A 19,957-nucleotide genomic window follows, 5' to 3' on the forward strand; every position below is an offset into this window, starting at 1 on the left:
TGGAAGTGCTCATCATGAGGCGGTCATACTCGAACCCAACATTATTGGATCCCAAATAGAACCTGGATTTATTGCTAATTATGATCTAGTTCCAGTCTGTAGCAGTCCAGTATTTACAACACTACCGGAAACAAAGGCAGCCATAGCTGGCTATCATTGGTGGGGCACATAGTAGGCGCAGTGACACCAAATGACACCTGGAAATGGTCTGTGCAGACAGTGGTGTGAAGTAAGGTGTCATCAGTGTCTGGAGAGTGAACCAGCATCTGCCATCTGCTCATGATTGTCAGCATTTGAAGTGATCCTCTACTCGTGGTCTGTCTGGGCCATCCGGGGCCTGTTTGGCGTGTGTGCATACCCTCCTATAACCACTACTTCCAATACTTATTATCCGCTAGGTCAGAAGAGACCAAATGGAAGGTACTTGGTACCATTTGCACTTTTTTTTTGTGGATTTTGTTTTATGGTGTACACTCTGCAGCCGAAATGACTTTACCTATTTTCTATGGGTCATTACAATTATGTCAATAACAAATATATAATATATAGTTTTTGTTATGCTTTAACAAAAATCCAAAACTGAAGAAAAAATGTTCTTGAAGTCGCCATATTCTGACAAGCATAAGGACTGAATGTTCTCATGCAGGAAGAATTAAAGGTAAATGTTAAAATATATGGTATTGGGGGAATGCAGGTCCCTAAAATAAAAGCATGGGTCCACCTAAGGTAAACACACACTTAGGCTAGGTTCAGATCTGTGTTGGACTCTGCTGCAGATTCCGCCTAAAATCAGCAAAGAGGAAGATCCTGCGTAGAGAATTTTTGTCTCTGCTGGTTTCATTATAAAACTGGGTATCCGTGGGTAACAGGTTTTTTTGTTGTGTTTTTTTTTAAGCGGATAAGCTCTCCGTCGGTCGGGGCTCCATGTAGTAGTCAAATAGAGGTTCTGGTTAAGCCATGTTCATTTTAAAAGGGGCATGACCTAAATAATCACCAATAATCAGAGGTAAAAGTCCTGATTAATTACAATTTTAAAATGGGTCACAATCACCCGGCACTAATCATAACACACAATATAACATGATCAATAAACTCTGCCATGACAAGTTGTGACACACTCACTTGGCCAACACTAATGGCATTGTCAATATGAATGTAACCCTTCCTGGCTACTCGTTCAAGGTGTGTGTACTTACCCCCTAGGTATATGTACAACAAAGATGAATATATTTGTAGGCTTGACTTCTATACCTTACACACAAGATTTGACAGATGGCATGGCTGAAGAATATAAGGGTTTTGCTTCGTTATCTGACGTTGGTTTATGTGGTGAACGGTTATGTAGGTAATAAGAAAAATCACACATTTATTCAAACTTTATTCTTAGAATTCGTAGAAGTATATATTCGTATAAGTGCTCATATAATTGATATTACTTTCTCTTGCATATTACCACAAATTGGAACATAGCCATGAGTTACAATAATGTGTGTATAAGATCTAAAGAGAGGTAATGGCAAACCAAGTGGTACAATTCCCTATTCCCTTACTCCCTTGATACAGCACGTAGACTGTAGGGCTCAGGACTCAGAGTTAAAGCATAGAAAGGATTTTCACTTGGACAAGGTTGGTCACTTGGTATCTCAAATGTAAGTTTTTGGAGAAGAGTTGTAAAAAACAGGAAAAGCTCCATTCTAGCAAGTTGTTCTCCTAAACAAACCCTCCGACCTACAAGACAAAAATCCACAAATCACAATTTATTTATTTTTTTACATTTTTACAAATAAATTCCTTTTTGAGAGCTTGGTGGTACATAAAAGAGCATCATCACAAGAGTATGTTCACACAGTGGTAATACCGTATTTTTCGGATTACAACTATTTATTAGCCCCCCTAGGGGACTTGAACCTGCAATCATTTGATTGCAAGTCCCATAGACGGCAATACAAATGTATTGACGTCTATGGGAAATTCTATACATTACAATTGCGGATGGTCATGGACCAGCCACAATAGTAATATAGCAGTGACAGGCCTGGGAGCCTTCAGTTAGGCTCCCGGCTGTCACCAGAACAGGTCGGCTCCTACGATATCGCCACGCAGGAGCCGGCCTGCAACTTTACAGGTATGGGGCTGGCATTAGCTGCGGGCTTCCACGGATAGCAGAAACCCGGTTGCTATGGTGGCCGCTCTGCAGCAGAGCAGCCGCCATTACAGACCCGGCAACTGCTGTAATAGAACGACGGATGCCAGGGAGAGTTTTAGATGCCAACACAGGTGCCGGGGCCTGCGGCATCGCTATACTCCTGTCCTGCAGGAAGCCAGCAGCAGCAGCAACTGTGTTGATGCTGCAATTCTGCTCATCCACCCTCCCTTATTGTAACAATGTTTTGAACTTCTGGCTTTCAGGCTCCATATCTCACCATCCACTACAGCTTTGAAGGTGAGACTCCCATCATTTATAGACAATTATCTTGGCTATCTCATGCATAAATTTGACTTGCAACTATTTAGCATATGATTAGTTATGAAGATTCTTGTCATGTAACTGCATTGTTACTGTTTTGCTTGTAAAAAATCTTAATTTAAATTCTTGTTATTTTGTAAATCCATATTTGGCTTTCAACACTGACTGAATCCTTCATCAGATTGAAGCATGTCTCAACTGAAATATGAATCCCAGGTCTCTTCTACCACGTTCCCAATGTTGGTCGACTCAGGTAGGAATATAGCTTTTTCTTCAACTCTACCCACAAGTGTCTAATTAGATTGAAGTCTGGGGAGTGTGGGGGCCAATACAACAACTCTACGTCATTGTCATTGAACCATTTCTGCACTAATTTCAACATATGCTTCAGGTCATTGTCCTGCTGAAATGATTTGTTGAACTTTTCATTCCCATAGTGTACAAAGTAACTAATATTGTAGCATGCACACATATATCTCAGCATTGAGACCAACATCGATCCTGGTCAAGTATCCAACGCCTTTTGCTGTGAAACAACCCCATACCATCAGGCTTCTTCCACGAAACTTGACAGTTCCTTCAATTTCTCGACCCATTAGCCCCCCTTTTACAATTACAGAATGTGAGAACAGGTTGTAATATGTAGTATACAAGAAGATAAACATTTTTCCACCACCAGGAGCAGAACCGTAACAATGCAGTTACATGACAAGAATCTGCATAACTAATCATATGCTAAATAGTTGTCAAATTTATGTATGATTGTCTATAAAATGATGGGACTCTCACATTCAAAGCCGTATTGGATGGGGAGATATGGAGCCTGAATGCCTGAAAGTGTTCAAAACATTGTTACCCTTTTGCTCATCAGTGTATATCCTATTAGAGAATTCTGAGTTAATAGAAGGGATCCTTTCTTCTTCTTTATAATCAGATTATTTTCAATAGATCTCTCTAAGGTAAATTGACTACCCAAAGTGAAGAACTTCTTAAAAAATAAAATATCTTTGTTAGTATTTTTTTAAATTTCGCACAGTAATTGTGATATGTGATTGGTGTATAAAAAAGTAAAAGATTTACAGGCTATATCCAACTGGTTATAGGGTTGAAGAGGTTGTCAGGGCAAAAAATGTTGTTTTTTTGTTTTGTTTTTTAAATAAACTGAGGCAGATGACAAATAATAAAATCCTACTCTCCTGTCCCCTGTGCTCCAGTGTCCTTCCAGCCCAATTCTGAGGTTCATCTGTCTTCTTGAAGTGAAATTCCTCGCCAACTGTGATGTCGCGGTTTCCTTTCCCTGAAGCTGCTGACTGGCCTCAGAGGTCACGTGGTTGGGGCTTGTACCGGAAGACAACAATGGACCGGAAGGACTGGACTGTGATGGGAGGCACCGAGGGACAGATGAGTATGATTTTTTTAAAAAAAAATCACCTCCCCAGACCGATTTAAAAAAAATAAAATTTTTGCCCAGACAACCCCCTTTAAATCCTTTGTGTACCGCAGACTACTCACATTTCCAGGCTTCAGTTTTGTGCCCTGCTGTAGGAAATAACTGGAGCACTCACCTTCCTTCTGACTTACTTGACTTTTGGCTGGGTAACATTAAAAGGAATAGTTTCATAACACCTACATTATTTATGATAGATTTATAAAGTTACCTGCAGAAAATGGGATAAATGCTTCTCGTTTTACAAACTTGCCGTTCTCATCCAAGAAGTGCTTTGGGTAAAATTGGAATGGTTTCTCCCATACATGTTGATCTTTGAGCACAGAAGACAGGTTTGTGATGATAGTGGTACCCTATAAATACAAAACATCAAAATCTATAGGCGTGATATACAATAAGAGTGCTGAGCACACAGCATATGCAAAGGCTGGGGGACAGATCTCCCCATCTATTTATAGAGCATTGGGAGCTCGCACGCAAGGACAGCGGCATAGAAACGATGTCAACTCACCGCTGGCGTTGCGTATGAAACCCCGCCCACCAATTGACGCAAGAAAACCAGGAAGAAAGAAGAGTTTACAGCAGTGAAGACTGGTGAGTAAGGGCCTCGCGCTTCTAACCGACCGACCTGACCTGCGTTTTGTTAGGTCCGGGCCGCGCCGCGGGGCCTCGCTCCCGTCCCTGGATCCGCCCCTGAGCTAGATTGTCAGGAGATATTTCATGTTTGCACAACAATCCATACTGTAAAAAACGTCACTCTGTGATCATATGGCTTTTTGCAGTAAGTGAATGGAAAATAAGAAAAAACATTGAGTACACACATATTGAGGTTATGGTCTTTAAAAAGACTCCAGAAAAAAAAAAAATAGTGGAGTGTCCCTTTACAGTAAAGCTTGTCCTTTGGAGTCACATTGCTACAGTGACTTGTAAAAGTATTCAACCCCCTAAGGATCCATTATTTCTGCTGCCCTGTTCCCTAACATAATGGATGGCACAATGTAGAGCCCTAAGAAAAAATGCTCCAGAATTGTGGTATCATAGGAAATACAAGTATTTAATAAATAAAAGATTGTACATGGCCCCATCACTTTACCTTTGGTATAATGTATCCTTGAAATTCTACGTCCCTGTAGGTCATATGCGGTATGGACAAGGGAATAATATCCCCACATCGTTGTATTTCATGGATCACAGCATTAGTATATGGCATGTTCAGCACGTCGCCCATTGTTGGTTTCCTCTCTCTTCCAATCACTTGATCAATTTCCTCTTGAACTTTGGCTGAATGGTAAGATATCAATAATGGGAAAACTTATTCTGTACATTAGTTTTTGTTGGGTGCAATGAGAGAGAGAGACGTATGTGCAAAGCATTTTGATGACTAGTAAGTTATATAGCATCCCACATAGCCCCACTGTAGTGTGACATATGCCTCCATACTAGGATCAGAAAACAGAATATAAAAAAATGTCACTGGAATTAACTTGCCTCTAGTTTATATGAAGGGGTGTCAGGACGTGGGCATCCGTATGTGGCACAGTTATGACATATATTTGCTGCGTCGCTTATTTTTGGAAAAAAAACTGCGCGGTTTTCGCCTCCCATTCACTTCTATTGCTTTCTTCAGGCGGAAAACGCCTGAAGAAAGGTCATGTCGCTTTTTTTTTGTGCTAGCTGAAAAATAACTAGCAGGAAAAAAAAAGCTAGCAGAAAAAAAAAGCTAGCTGTTCACATAGGGCTCCATTATAAAGGGGCTGATTTTGACGCGAAATCCGCTGTCAAAAACCTCCCCTTCGCCCATGTGTGAACTAGCCCTTTCGTTTGGGAGGCATTTTGGACCTGACAGATTCCTTTTACTGCTCTCGGATTTGTTTCCTGCCTAATTTCTATATGGTGCACATATGTTTTTTGATTTTTATACCTCTTCCTATTTATGGTAATTATAAGAGGAAGATATTTCAATTTAAGGGGTATTCTCATACAAGACCTTTCCCCACTTCCACCAACTCCAGTTCTTTGCATTCATTAATAGGCGCCTATGCAAAGATTCTGGCACAGTTGGAGTTTTTTCTGTAGCCCCTACCATTCATGAGCGATCAATGCAGTTAGCTTCAGAGCCTGATATGCTAATTTGTCTCTCTTCTGTCAGATGGGCAGTTCTGGGCTGGAGTAGATAGCCTGGAACTGCCCACCTGACAGTAGAGAGTAGGTTCCAAAACAGAAATAATTGCTTGAGCACAGTGGGAGCTAGAGAGAAACTGTGCCTGAATCAGTGGAGCAGTGCCTATTAAAAATTTCAAATAACTGGAGTTAGGGGTGTAATAGGACTTTTTTTTTTTTTCACAAAATCATAGTATTTTATTGATGTGAAATGTCAGGATGTAGGTTTTTGCTGTCCGCTTGAAAAGTCGGACATCTTTACAAATGGACAGTGAAGGACAGGCACGGAGTGCAAAAGAACGCACCCGATCGCCATTTACATGAATGAAAAGTGTTCGCTGCTAATATCCGTGCAAGATTTTGAATGGACACTAGGAGCGGACACTACCTGTCGGACACTGACAGTAGTGTGAACGCCCCCATACTAACCAGTCTGTATGTATTTCTTGTCCATCTATAGCTGTGTTGGTGAAGCAATGGCATGCGTGCCAGAGGGGCACATAATGCATTTCTATTGGCTCATGCGCCGTCGTTGAAGGGAAATATTAAACTGGGGCAGCTGGAGAGGGTCATTAAACCGTGGGGGCAACTAGAGGGGGACAATGTCTTCCTCCAGCTGCTCCGTTTAATGTCCTTCTCTAATTGACCTCAGTTTAATGTCCCCCTTCAGCTGCCCCCAGCTTGATGTCCTCCTCCAGCTACCCCCAGGATTAATTTTTTTCCCTCCAGTTGCCCCTAGTTTAATAACCCCCCCATCTGTTCCCAGTTTAATGTCCTTCTTCATCTGCCCCCAAAGTTTAATGTCTCCCTTATATGCCCCACCCAGTTTAATGTCCCCCTTCATATGCCCCTCAGTATATTGCCCCCCCCCTAGTATATTGCCCCCCCTAGTATATTGCCCACACCTCCATCTGCCCCCACAGTTTAATGTCGGTCTTGAGCTGCAAAGGTTTAACATAAAAAAAAAAAAACCCTGATACTCCCCTCTCCTCACTTCACTGCTGCACAGTTGGCAGGCTCTTGTCCTGGGAGCTGTAGGCGCGATGTGAGTGACGTCATAACATCGCGCCTACAGCTGCCAGAGCATATAGGCGGTAAAGTGGTTGAGCAAGGAGCTGTCCGTTCCTGCTTCACCACTGTATTCAACTCATCTATATCCTCTCCGGACACAGATTATGAATCCGGGACATACTTCCTGCCGACTGGAACCATGGGACATGACCCAGAATCTGGGACTGTCTCACTAAATCTGGGACAGTTGCATCTTCCATTAGGTGGCCTGAGGCAATGTTGGCGGCACCTCATGGAATAAACTGGTCGGTGGTATTTTTTTTTTTATCAGCTGCTGCTTATTGTGTTATTACAGTAAGCAGCGGCCGATACTTTTTACTTACCTGTCCAGCTGCTGTCCAGGCCCGCCTGTAGGCAGCAGCACAATTACATCACAACTCTGAAGAACGTTGGGACGTTACGTATAGTGTCCTGGCGTTCTTCAGTGTCTGCTACAGCACACCCTGGAGTTGGCAGAGGAGGGCGGCCAGGACAGGAGCATGAAGAGGTGGGCAAAAACTATCAGCCGCCACTCTGTGTGGGATGTGTGTCTTATACTGAGGGTGGGCTTTAAAAAAAAAAAAAAAAAATCAAACATTGTGTGGTGAAGGAGGTAAAAAAAATGGGGTCATATACCATGTGGAGGCCATAAAAAGGTGTTAGCAAAAAAGGGGTAATATGTTGTGAAGGACCATAACAAAGGGGTCATATACTATGTTGGTGGCATAAAAAAGGGGGTTATATACTGTAGGAGGCCATAAAAAGAAGTGTGATATACTGTGGGGCCAAAAAAGGGGTCATATACTGTTTGGGTGAATAAAAAAGGGGGTCATATACCATGTGATGGGCCAGAAAAAAACAGGCTACGTACCGTGTGGGGAGCTAGAAAAATGGGGTTATGTATCGTGTTGTGGGACAAAAAAAAAAGGTAGTCATGTATTGTGTGGTGGGCTAAAAAAATGGGTGTATACTGTTTGGGAGCAAAAAAGGGGGTAGTTATACTATGTGGGGCCATATAAGGGGATTTTTTTGATCTGCTAATGGGGGTCCTAATCTACCAATGAGAGTTGGGTGGGTATCTCTTTTTGGGTATTTTTTGGGGGGTATTTGGATATTGAAAAAGTGTGTGAAGGTAGGTCACCAAATAAGGGCTATTAAAATGTTAAGCTTTATTAAATATCGGCTAAAATCCACAAAATATATATATTTATTTTTGTGTTTTTGGTTTTGTAGGCTTCCTCCTATGGGAGCACATTTTGTGGATTTTAGCTGATATTTAATAAAGCTTAACGTTTTAATAGCCCTTATTTAGTGACCTTCACACACTTTTTTGATTTCATACCTTTGAGGATCTACCCTTTTATAATTTATTTTTGGATATTGGATTAGATTTCACCATCTCGTTTTCATGCTGCAATAAAAAATCTGCACAGTGGGGAAACCCTACCACCTTAGTGGAATAAATAGTTGTGGAGCTTTTACTTTTTATAAAGCACACTTTAGCCGGTATTTACAAGCATCACTTTTCTTAGACTATCCAAAATTTATGCAGTATTTTGTACTAGGCTGAGGATTAAAGAATCCCACACATCACATATCACCAGACGTTGCTTATCATGTTCTCATTATTATAAGGGTACACTATAAATGAGGCTACTTACACTGAATATCTGGGTAGAGGATCATATACAACAGCCCCCATCTTAGGGTGGTGGTTGTAGTTTCTGTGCCAGCTCCAAATAAGTCATTTGTTGTATAGATTAGGTTGGCCTCGGTTAAAGTGCAGCTGCCATCTTCTTTTACCTAGTAGATGAAAACACTTGGACTATATAGTAAAGGGAGTCTATCATTGGTGTCAGTGGTTTTGAGATAAAGACATTCCTGGATTGCCTTTACAAAGCCTATTCTACTACTACCTTCTTTTTTTCGATTCTCCCCGCCGTTCTGTTGTAATCCTGGTTAATTACTTTATATAAATGAGCCCACCGAGCACCCTGGGCGTTCCCTAGGGCCTCCGAGCACCCCCCACGTCATACCTTTACCCACGCCCCTCCATTGCTTGTGCCCCATCTGACCCTCCTCCTCCTCACTGGATGTTCTTCCAGCCAGATCGCGCTGCTGCATTTGAATTCTTGGGCATGCGCATTTCCGCTCTGTTAAGAGTGGTACTGCGCATGTCCGAGCACCATTTTGGTGTAGTTTGCTATAGAACAGCATACTGAGCAGTATGCTGAGTTCTATAGCGAGCTACACCAGCGACTGTACTATAAATCTCTATTGCGCAGGCGCTGGCAAAAGTGATGGAAGTATTGCTTCGTGCCAGAAGACTGAAGATAGGTAAGACTTTTTCCTGCAGACTTTCTGTGAAAAGAGCTACAGGATAAAACATGATGCGTTGCCGCCATGTTTTTTTCTGCAGAGCTTTTTTGCTGCGGCCCGCTACATGGGGCCTTAGCCTAAAAGAACAATTCTGTAACATCAATATATACAAACAATTATGTTTACTGGTTTCAAGATTTATAAAACAAATGCATTTGCAGACTATACCGGCCTCTCCATGTGGATTTTTCTGATCTTTTTAAAAGCAGCGCCTTATTTCAGTTCTTAGATTCTTAAAATTCCAATCCAGTTGCCAAAGCAAGTCCCAGTTACATATATACCAGCCAAAAGCAATTTTACCTGATGGCATTTTGTGCCTACTGGCTCCTGTATACAGTGCAAAAGCGGACTTACCTTGGTCATCTCGAGTAAGTAGGAATCAATAAAATCTCGGATATCATTTGGATTCCAAGTTTTCTTATGTTCCGAAATGACTTCCTTTAGAAACGCAATGATTTGACGCTCTGGCTGAATAACGCGATCAATAAGCCATGGAATATTTGTAAGGAAAGGAATTTCATTCAATATCTAAAAATTAAAAAACAAAAACAGATACTAGAGAAAAATGGATGGACAGATGCAAGGCTGCTATCCGGAATTTTTAGATCCTATCCTGGTAAAATGTGTAGGCTCCCTCCTCCCCAATGTATCTTACAGTATTCTGTCCTGTGGCTCCTACACAATATATATAATGTTCCCCAGTGCTCCCCACAGAGTATAATGCTCCACAGTGGCCCCACATCGGATAAAATGCTCCACAGTGGCCCCACAATGGATAGAATACTCCCCTGAGCCCCACCCTCCAGTTTAATTCTCCACAGTATCTCCAAACAGTATAATATGTTCCATACTGCCCCCTGGTATAATGCTCCACAGTGGCCCCCATTCAGTATAATATGCCCTCCAGACTCCCTCACAGTATAATGCTCCACAATGGCCGCACACAGTATAATACTCCACAGTGGCCCCATATGGCTGGGCCACTGTATAAGCAATGCTACCTTCTATGCCGCCCCTGCTACCTCTCGTGTCACCTCCCCCCCCCCCCCCCCTCCACCCTTTAAATGCATGCGAGCAGGGTCCTCAGTCCCATTGTGTGAATGGCTCACTACTCTGTCATGGTTCATTTTGTCTGTACTTTAGCCCTACAATTTGTAAAGTGCTACAGAATATGTTGGTGCTATATAAATAAAATTATTATTAATATTGAATCACCTGGCCTAGAAATCCAAACTCCGCCTTTAGCGCTGCATCAAAGAAGCTTAGAAGTTTTTGAAATTTCTGGTCATCGTACTCAAACCGGTTTCCAAATGCGATAGAACAGATGACATTACTAACTGCATTGTTTATTAGGAAATGAGGATTGAAGGGGCAACCTGTAAAGAAGAAGCCAATATTACATTTCAAGTTCTTACATATACTATACATTGTGACGTGAAGTCTTATAATGTAGAATGCTTGAGTCTAGTGATTAGTATTATTTGCTATGGAAAAGAAGCTCTTGCTTTTGATCACTGAGGATTTGGTACTATGCAGAGGCGTACAATTTGCATTATGGGGTCTATGTTCTTCCATTCTCATGTACATGAAGATGAAATGTGGCACCAAGAAACCTAAAATAGGATTCCTATACCATGCAGAATCCTAAAATAGAATTCCTGTTGCTTGTCGGACTGGAATTGTAGGTGGCAAAAGTGATGAGATGTCCTCTTTAAAATAGAAGTCTTTAAATGTGCATTGAAACCTACCTTTCTTGGACTCGAAAGCAGAATACAGACACTGGGCTTCTTCTGTCACTCTCTCCTCTAGGGATTTCTTCCCCATCCCAAAGTTTCTCAGCGTTGTCAGGGTGAACCTTCTGCTGTCTCTCCATGTATTTCCATAATGAGCCAACACTATTCCTGGTAAGGATACAGAAGATTTAGTACCAAAAAGTGCTAAAGGTGATGTCATTGCTTGTTTTGTGTTCCAGATTGGTCCAAGATGGAGACTCATGTCAGGCATATAGCTGTTTCCCTTTATTAATAACCCCATTTTTATTGATCAGTGGTTTTGTGAGGCCTGTGGAAGAAACACACCGCATTGACAGATTGCCACAATGGTCGCAAAGAAGGTCCAGACTTGAAGATGTGAGAAAATCCACTTTTTATATGTAATGTCGTCCAGTATGACTACACAGTATTGTAAGCGGCCATTTTCTTGTGGCTGGCGGACATGCACAGTCGGCTTTGCCCTAGGCCCGAAGCCTAGAAGTTTGAAGCCAACCCCCAGAAGAAGACGCGTGAAGACCCCGTCCCTGAAGAAGATGGAGGCAACGCTGGAGAGTTCTCTCACAGCATTGGGGATGCCCCAGTACTGTTTGAGCACTAGGAGCCGCCCCCAGTGCTGCGAGAGAACTCATTTGCATACCGGCAAAAAACTGGATTTTAACTGAACAGCAGCCCGGAGAAGACAGCTAAAGGTAGGAGAAGAATAGCCGTTCTTAAGGCTATTCCTACGTGATAGGCAGAAAAAATTGAGTTTAAATTATAGGATCCCTTTAAATTGGTGCTAAATAACAATTTTCATGTAATGTCATGTAATACTCCCTTTGCTGGCCGTCATAGGGTAGAAGGGGGTAGAAGGCCCACTTTCCTGGCTTTCACGCAATGTAACACTCCCTTTCCTGGAACCCACATGGTATAATGATCCTTTTTCTGGTTACTACACAGTATAATGTCCCATTTCCTGGAAACCACATGGTATAACACCCTTACAGTAAGTTCTTAACAGGCACCCATATAGTGAGCGTCCCTTTGCACAATCCCATACAGTAAGTGCCCCCTGGATTATTCCAGCAGGTAGCTGATAACACTTACCTATCGCACTCCTGCTCAGGGACTCTTCTGCTTTGGCTCCAGCATCTTGCTACATATTACGTCCCAAAGCTGAACAGCACCAGGACACAACAGCACAGATCGTATTCAGTGTCAGAACACAATGTGCGGAGGATGGAGCTTAGGCAGAAGTGGCACAGGGCAAAGTGAAGATGGGCAAGTGACTATCATCCGTTACCAGCTAGAATGGTCCAGTAGGTAGTGGCCTACCAATGCCACCACTGGTATTGATGTTATTTTTAATTATAACCTGGTTTGTAATTGTTTTTCACATGTGTCTGGCAGTTATTGAGTTAACATGCTTCTTGTATAAATGTGATCGGGGTGGGGGTTGCAGTCTATGACCTGGAAGTAGCTGAATAAGGTGAAACTTGAGTCAGGCCGAGTTCTTGAGCCTAGTTTTCATATGATATGGTTGCATACAATCTGCTTTTGTGAGTGTAATAAATCCTTTCTTAGACTCATATTAATCATGGGTGACTGCACTATGTCCTCTCTTTCATTCCTATGAATATTTGTGCTGGACGGGATATATGACACTGACCCATTCATTTCTATGGTCCAATGCTAACAACTATATATTTTCACATGTCCAGGTGGGGGCCATGAACCTGGACCACAAAATTGTTGTCTGTTGTGTGTTCTGGGTTCACTGATTCAGTTATATGTAAAACCTAGATGGCATGTGAATCCATCCATCCACGTTTTTCATGGAATCATGCATGCCAATGAATGTGTGTATGTAACCCAAAGGTTCTGGAGCACTGAATATAATGTAATATATACAATACATATAAAAGTAGGTGGATTGGAGAGCAAAAACACAGATATGTTTGCGCTCCTGTTGGGTCACCTCACTAGTAAATTGTTCAAAACAGTAGCTCCGTCCAACCCTCCCAGTTAGACTGCAAGATAGCCATCGTCCCAAATCTGGGGAGTGCACAGTCCAATGAAGAGTTGTATTAGTCTGAAATGAGGGTCATAAACACCCCTGGCGAAACAATTGGCAAACTGAGGCTGCGGGTAGTCGGTGGTGTAGTGCTGAAGAGTACACTGGGGCACAGTGAAAAAAAAAAAAGGGTGGCGCTCTCCTCAATGGCACAAACACAGATGAAGGATGGAAGACACTATTGGATAACGCGTTTCCAGGTTTGTGCACAATACCAATGCCATATATGCTGCTTCTCTTGGTGCCAAAAGCATATTGTGCTTTCTACATAGGAATCTGCTGCACCACATATCTGGAGATCTGACGAAGGGGTGCGTTCTTATTACGCCAAACCCCAAAACACGTTATCCAATAAAGTGTCTTGCATCCTTCATCTGTGTTTGTGCCATTAAGGAGAGCGCCACCCTGTTTTTTTCTTCACTGTGCCCTAGTGTACTCGTCAGCTCGACATATAAAAGTAGAGTATACACAAATCATAGAAGCTAGAACATTATTTGTGATAGTTATTTCATGGAAAAAAAACAAATCTTCAGTATGTGTCTGCTCTGCTATTCATACATTGTAATCGATACCTTTTTCATATAATGTATTCTGTCCATAAATACCAACATCCACTTCAAGGAAAACTGTCACCATGCTTGGGGCCGCTGAGGTTAGGAGGCCAAATGTTAGTTTTGGTCTTTCCTCTGTTTTGGGGTAACCTGGGATTGAACTGATACAGGGAATCACTGGTGGAGTAACTATACAATGGAAGGAGATGGCTCTGTCCACTGAGTAATGGCTGTGCTAGGTTACTGCAACTCCGTCTCTGTTCACTTAAACAGTTAATGTTGTCTACTGTTTTTTTTTTGTAAATGAATAGTTCAGATGGATATAAGAAACTTCTTAAGTGCTCGCTAAATTCCACTTGTATAAGGACGTGCCGGTGGCTTACTGGCCTCAAACATGGTGACCGGTTTCCCTTAAAGAAAGTCTATCACCTCCCCCAAGCATATTAAACTGCCCCCACTGTGTTATAGAGCTCACTACGGTGACAGACAACATATCTACTGTATTATTGCAAAATTCCATTACAAGCACCTATGGCATTACATAGACGTTACCTTTGGTATCACCAATGTATCCTACTTTTTCAAAGATCGGTAGTCGAGGGCGATCTGCTGTGTCTTCAGACTTGTCGATTAAAACTTCCTTCATTGCGTTAAATCCATTGACTATCACCATTTTTTTCCAGAAGTACTGCAGAGTAAAGACACTGCCATACTCCTTGCTCATCTGGCGACAACAATACATGTATTATGGAAGTGTGAAACTATTTCAAGTGCAAAACCACAGTTTCAGTAATTTACTATATGTAATGGTGCCTATGTTTGTGTCTAGGTTCCCTCTAGGTTCATGCACCCACATAGGGACTCGAAAGATGGAGAACTTGTCCACTTAAAAAGTGGTTACCTGTGGACCTCATAGTCTATAATGGGGTCCCCCTGGTTACCAATGGTTTTATACTGAAACTGGCGGAGAGAAAAGTCCTGTAAAACACCACGTGGGCCCCGGCCTCAAACTGGTTTAGTGACACAGGGGACCCACACCTGTTGTGTTACAATATGATAATAAGGAGGCACAGGCAGGATCAGCCTTGACTACAAGTAGAACAGCAGCAGTGACTGTGACCCTTATATAAATAATGGAGAAAGCAAAACGAAGAAAAGGGGTAAAGGTGCTAAGCACTGATCTGAGAAACGGGAAGCTCTAGTGTGACAAGTAGCCAAGTACGAGCAGCCAGTTATTTTACTACTAGGGAAAGTAGAGTAGAGCGGTGGGGGCGCTACTGAGATGACTTAGGGTTAGAGGGGTAATACTGGAAGAAACCTGCTGTTCTGTAGTTAAGACACAACTGAGATTAAGATTATGGACACAAAATTGACTGCAAGCACTACTGAATCTACTGGAGGTGAGGGGGGGTGGACACCACTCAGAGTGCCAGAAGGTATAAAGGAAATACTGCTATACAATCTTATAGTGAGGACGGACAATTCTGCTCCCAGTTTACAGGGTGGAAAGAATCTGCATTTTGAATTATCTTATGAAAATAGACAAAAATCAGCGTGTACTTATGATAACGGCATAGTTTATGAGTGTGAGCGATATCTATGATACAAGGAGCGACATTATATGTATTTAATATTTTTAATCTAGTTTTATTTTTATTTTTTTTTTCATCAAAACAAAAAAACCTGATGAATAAATCATGTTAAAGGGGTATTCCCACCTCACTCCCACCTCCCAGCAGTCTTCACTCTTGTAAAATCTTCTTTCTTCCTGGTTTCTTGCATCCTTTGGTGGGCGGGGTTTCACAGGCAACCTGCCGTTTAGCTCCGCCCCCAAATTAACGTGTAGCTCCGCCCACCCACATTGGACTATGAAGTACAGGCAGCAGCAACTCCATGCTGTGTTACATACAGAGACTGCCTGTCTCTGCCATAATGAACACAATTGAATTAGCTAGCCTGATAACTGGGAGAACAGAAGAAATGAAAGCAGCTCCTCTCCCCTATCTGAGTGCAGGACCTAGGTCACATGGTGTAGACACAGGAATAGCTAGATACACAGGCTCGCTCCCTGCACTTAGCCCCTCCTCCCTCCCCCCTGAGAGCAGCAGATACATCACTTGACTCAGGAGCAGCTAAGTCAGGGCTGTGGCCACAAAAAATTGAATAAAGTAAGATAGTGGACAAAGCAGTTTTGCTGAAGCAGTGTATTTAGGAAAAGTCTTACTTCCACATTAACAAGCAGTATAGATAGGATCCTTGTGATGGGACAACCCCTTTAGGGCTAGGTTCACACCTGCGCCTGGATTATGTTCGGGGGTTTCTGTCCCTGAATCTGCTCAAAAAATGCAGCGAGAAAAATCCTGCAAGCAGGAATTTTCCCTCCACATTTTTCAGGCTGAAATCAGGTGGAAACCTGGTGGACCCCACCATAGTCTATGGGGTCTAAGGGATTCCACAGGTAACCGATTTATAAGAGGATTAGGTTTACGTTCTTGACCCAAAGAACGGAAACCCAGGCATAAGGTGAACCTAGCAACGGTATTATAAAATATGTTTGAGTTTTAATAATGGTAACCGATATATACTTACTTGCCGAAACGTGACTTGTGGATTTTTTAAATCCACTTGCAGAATGTTACCCAAAAACGGCACACCTTTAGGACCTGGAGGAAAGGATGAATATTTTTTCCTGCTATTCAAAAAGTCCAATAGGAGTAGACATATAATGAAGGAGATTCCCAAAATGAATACATTGGAGAACAAAAAACTAAAAAAACCCTCGAGCATAGCCATCTCTTCAATGTGTAAAACTAAACCCAAATTGTTCAGTCCTACTGCAGTGTTAGCAGACGGATTGTGCTGACTCATTACATGTATATATATTGTATTCAGGCCCCTCCCTATTAATCCAAAGTACACTTTTTTTCAATCAAACAAAACAACTTTTGGCAAGAGAATTAAAGTAAATAATATTCTGCAGCTACAAACAAGTAGAGACATGTTCAACCCTTTTGGGGCCTCAGATATGGTTGTGGATTGCTATCAAAACTGCCTGTAGGAAGCCGGCTACAAAACTCTCTTCAGAAATATCTATTTTCTGTCTATCTATAGGTGTCCCCCAAGGCTCCTTCCTAGGACCTCTCCTGTTCTCCATCTACACCCTTGGCCTGGGCCAACTCATAGAATCTCATGGTTTTCAATACCACTGCTATGCCGACGACACCCAAATATACATCTCTGGACCAGACATTACCTCCCTGCTGTCCAGACGGTTTAACGGCCGTAGCCTCCTTCCTCTCCTCCTGCTTTCTCAAACTCAATATGGAGAAAACTGAGTTCATCATCTTCGCCCCACCCCGTATAGCCCCTCCACTTGACCCATCTATCAAAGTTAATGGAACCACAATTACTCCTGTCTGATGGGCCCGATGCCTTGGGGTAACCCTGGACTCCAACCTATCCTTCAAGTCGCACGTTCAAACCTTCAACACTTCTTGCCGCCTCCAACTCAAGAACATCCACCGAATTCGCTCCTTCCTCACCCCTGAAACTACTAAGATACTCGTCCAGGCCCTCATAATTTCCCGCCTAGATTACTGCAACACCCTTCTCCATGAACTCCCAGCAAACACCCTCGCCCCCTCCAGTCCACCTTAAACTGTGCTGCTCGCTTAATTCACTTCTCCCCCCTCCTATTCCGCTCTGCTCTCATCCGCTCCTCACACAACTGTCTCCAAGATTTCTCCCGTGCATGCCCCATACTCTGGAACTCCTTACCAAGACACATAAGACTGACCCCCACAATCACAAGCTTCAAGAAGGCCCTGAAGACTCACCTATTCAGGAAGGCCATTAGCAGGAGGTCATTGGAGGATCTGAGGTTACGTGTGGGCAGGTAGCAGGGGGTTAGTTCAGAGATATATGGAGGGGACAGGTTGTGGATGGCTTTGTATGTTAACGTTAGTAGCTTGAACTCAATTCGCTGGGCTATGGGTAGACAGTGGAGAGACTGGCAGAGGGGAGTAACTGATTTGTCTCTTACCTTTAGACGTGGTCTCCGCCATGCCGTTACTTAGAAATACAGGTTTTTACCGGTATGCTAATGAGTTCTCCGCAGCAATGACAGCAGGCCCCAGCGCTCAAACTGCTGCCCGAGACCCTGTCTCCAGCGACGCCTTCTTCACCTGCATCCTCCCCTTCTCTGTCGTCTTCCTTCTTCGTCAGCTCTGACACCTGCGCAGTCTTTCCTTGCGGCCTCAAAAATATTGTCGCCGGCCGGCATGCGCAGTCGGCTCTACCAGTGTCTCGCAGGTCCATTAGTTCTATTAATGGGTTAATAAATGCACCCAGTTACCTTTATATCCATCTGGTGTGAAGTGTTTATAAATAGATTAATACCTATGCTGGGAATAGTGTTACTACTTTGGAACTATGTGTTTTTTGGCTCACTAAAAAGAAAATGTATTATAGTATTGGGGCTCTCTCTTTCCATTGAGCAATTTTTAGTTTTTTATTCATTACCTAAGCCACTCTATGGTATTTCATTTGTCATACAGTTGCTGTTCGTTATTATTTTTTATTCCTATTGTTTGATGATTTTTAATGTTTCTTATGTATATATATCTATGTTGCTTGAAGTGACTGTGCACTTGAGGAAGGACTACCATATGTCCGAAACGCGTTGTGCTGTTCCATTTATTATTAAAGAAATTTCTGTCATCTTCTGGGTGAGCGCTGTTCTTCAGGCCGATCATTGTATCAGGCCGGCCCCAATTTTTCGTTGTACGTTCCCGTACGTGTAACGGTCCTGCAGCTGCTGGCCTCCACCTTATTCTATATACCCTGAACTTGCTTGCTCTCAAGGCTATTTGGGTTGTTGTGACCTCCTCACAACCCACCCAGGTGAGCAAGCATTTGTCTCTCCATTTAAACCACATTTTCTTCTAGTGGTAATACACGAGGATTGACTCGGTGTTGTTTGTTTTTTACTCTCCTCAGTTGGGCAGCCCAATAATAAAGGACAAGGTGGGGGAGGGCAAGGCCCCCTTTAGCTTTCAGTAATATCATAATTAGTCTAGAAAGCCTTTGTCTCAGTGGAGCCCAAATGACCTGCAATATGGAGTCCTGAAATGGCCAGAGAGTCATTTTTACTGCTTAGATCTGTCCGAAGAGAAACAGTGGCAAGGTCAGCCATTTGTCGCAACTCAATGGAGGGAGCCATAGCATGGGAATAGTAGTGATGGTGATGTGACAGGGTAAACCAAGTGCATTCAACTGAACAGCTCCAGCTTAGCTCCCAGGCCGAACACTGACGAGAGGGGCCTGCGTGGTACCTGATGGTGGAAGTTGTTGTTCTCCAGGTCTCATCCAGTTGGAGACCAGTCCTCTCTCACCCTGAGCTATATGGTATTTGCAAGGGCCCTGTTGGTAAGCACTGGAATCACTCAGGAGGCAGTGGAGCAGTTGAACTAAAGTGAACTTTACTCATGGAACTCTGAACAGTGAACTTGTGCAGCTAGGGGTAGTAGTCTCCTGGTTAGGCTGGACCCAGGCTTAGGAAGAGGGATGCCCAGACCTCTGGTGATGAAGGGGTGCCTTTATTCCACGCCAAATAACTAATATAATTCACCTCTCTCAGTGTGTTGACCTGAGGTCTAACCACAATGAAGCCCAAAGGGCCCAAATGGGTTCCAGAATACAGCTTCCTAAGAAGCACAACTCCTATCCTCCTCCTAGTTACACTTAACAGTCTCTGCATAACGGACAGTAGTATCTTCCTTGCCTTTGGGTTGTCTTCATTCGCACTAACAGTGAAAAAAGGGCAGTGACAACCAGACTAATGGTACATTATTCCACCGCTTCTGTACATCCATTGGGCCTCTGTTTTCATAAATCCGTCATAGACATGAGAATATATTGGGGAATCCACGAAAACTGAGGAAAATGGTGCATTTTTTTGTAAAGTTCGGCAATACGGGCGAGCAAATACACACCTTGAGACAGATATACTAAGACCGGTGTTTCATACTAGTCATAATACTTGCCCAACAGGCACAGTGCATGGCTGATTTATGAAGA

At 42.8% G+C, this 19,957-nt stretch overlaps 1 protein-coding gene across 1 annotated transcript; it reads right to left on the minus strand.

The window, feature by feature from the left end:
- Positions 1–1,398: 1,398 nt before the first annotated feature.
- Positions 1,399–16,708, minus strand: LOC142218259 (cytochrome P450 2D17-like). Its single transcript, XM_075286842.1, has 9 exons — positions 16,469–16,708; positions 14,432–14,603; positions 11,252–11,404; positions 10,719–10,879; positions 9,858–10,031; positions 8,786–8,927; positions 5,008–5,195; positions 4,126–4,267; positions 1,399–1,728 (listed from the first exon to the last, which is right to left on the minus strand). Exons 1-9 carry the CDS (start codon positions 16,670–16,672, stop codon positions 1,547–1,549), a joined length of 1,518 nt encoding a protein of 505 aa, XP_075142943.1. The 5' UTR covers positions 16,673–16,708; the 3' UTR covers positions 1,399–1,546.
- Between the last annotated feature and the right edge of the window lie 3,249 nt (positions 16,709–19,957).

Source organism: Leptodactylus fuscus, chromosome 9 (genome assembly GCF_031893055.1).
Source record: "Leptodactylus fuscus isolate aLepFus1 chromosome 9, aLepFus1.hap2, whole genome shotgun sequence".
In the NCBI taxonomy this organism is placed as follows: domain Eukaryota; kingdom Metazoa; phylum Chordata; class Amphibia; order Anura; family Leptodactylidae; genus Leptodactylus; species Leptodactylus fuscus.

What these genes read in the sequence shown, in the direction of transcription:
- LOC142218259 (XM_075286842.1), bottom strand. Translation starts at nt 16,672, where the DNA reads ATGGCTATGCTCGAGGGTTTTTTTAGTTTTTTGTTCTCCAATGTATTC. An exon ending in AGTTTGGATTTCTAGGCCAG is followed by an intron (nt 10,032 to 10,718) that starts GTGATTCAATAT and finishes TTTAATTTTTAG; the next exon opens with ATATTGAATGAAATTCCTTT. An exon ending in ACTTACTCGAGATGACCAAG is followed by an intron (nt 8,928 to 9,857) that starts GTAAGTCCGCTT and finishes TTCATCTACTAG; the next exon opens with GTAAAAGAAGATGGCAGCTG.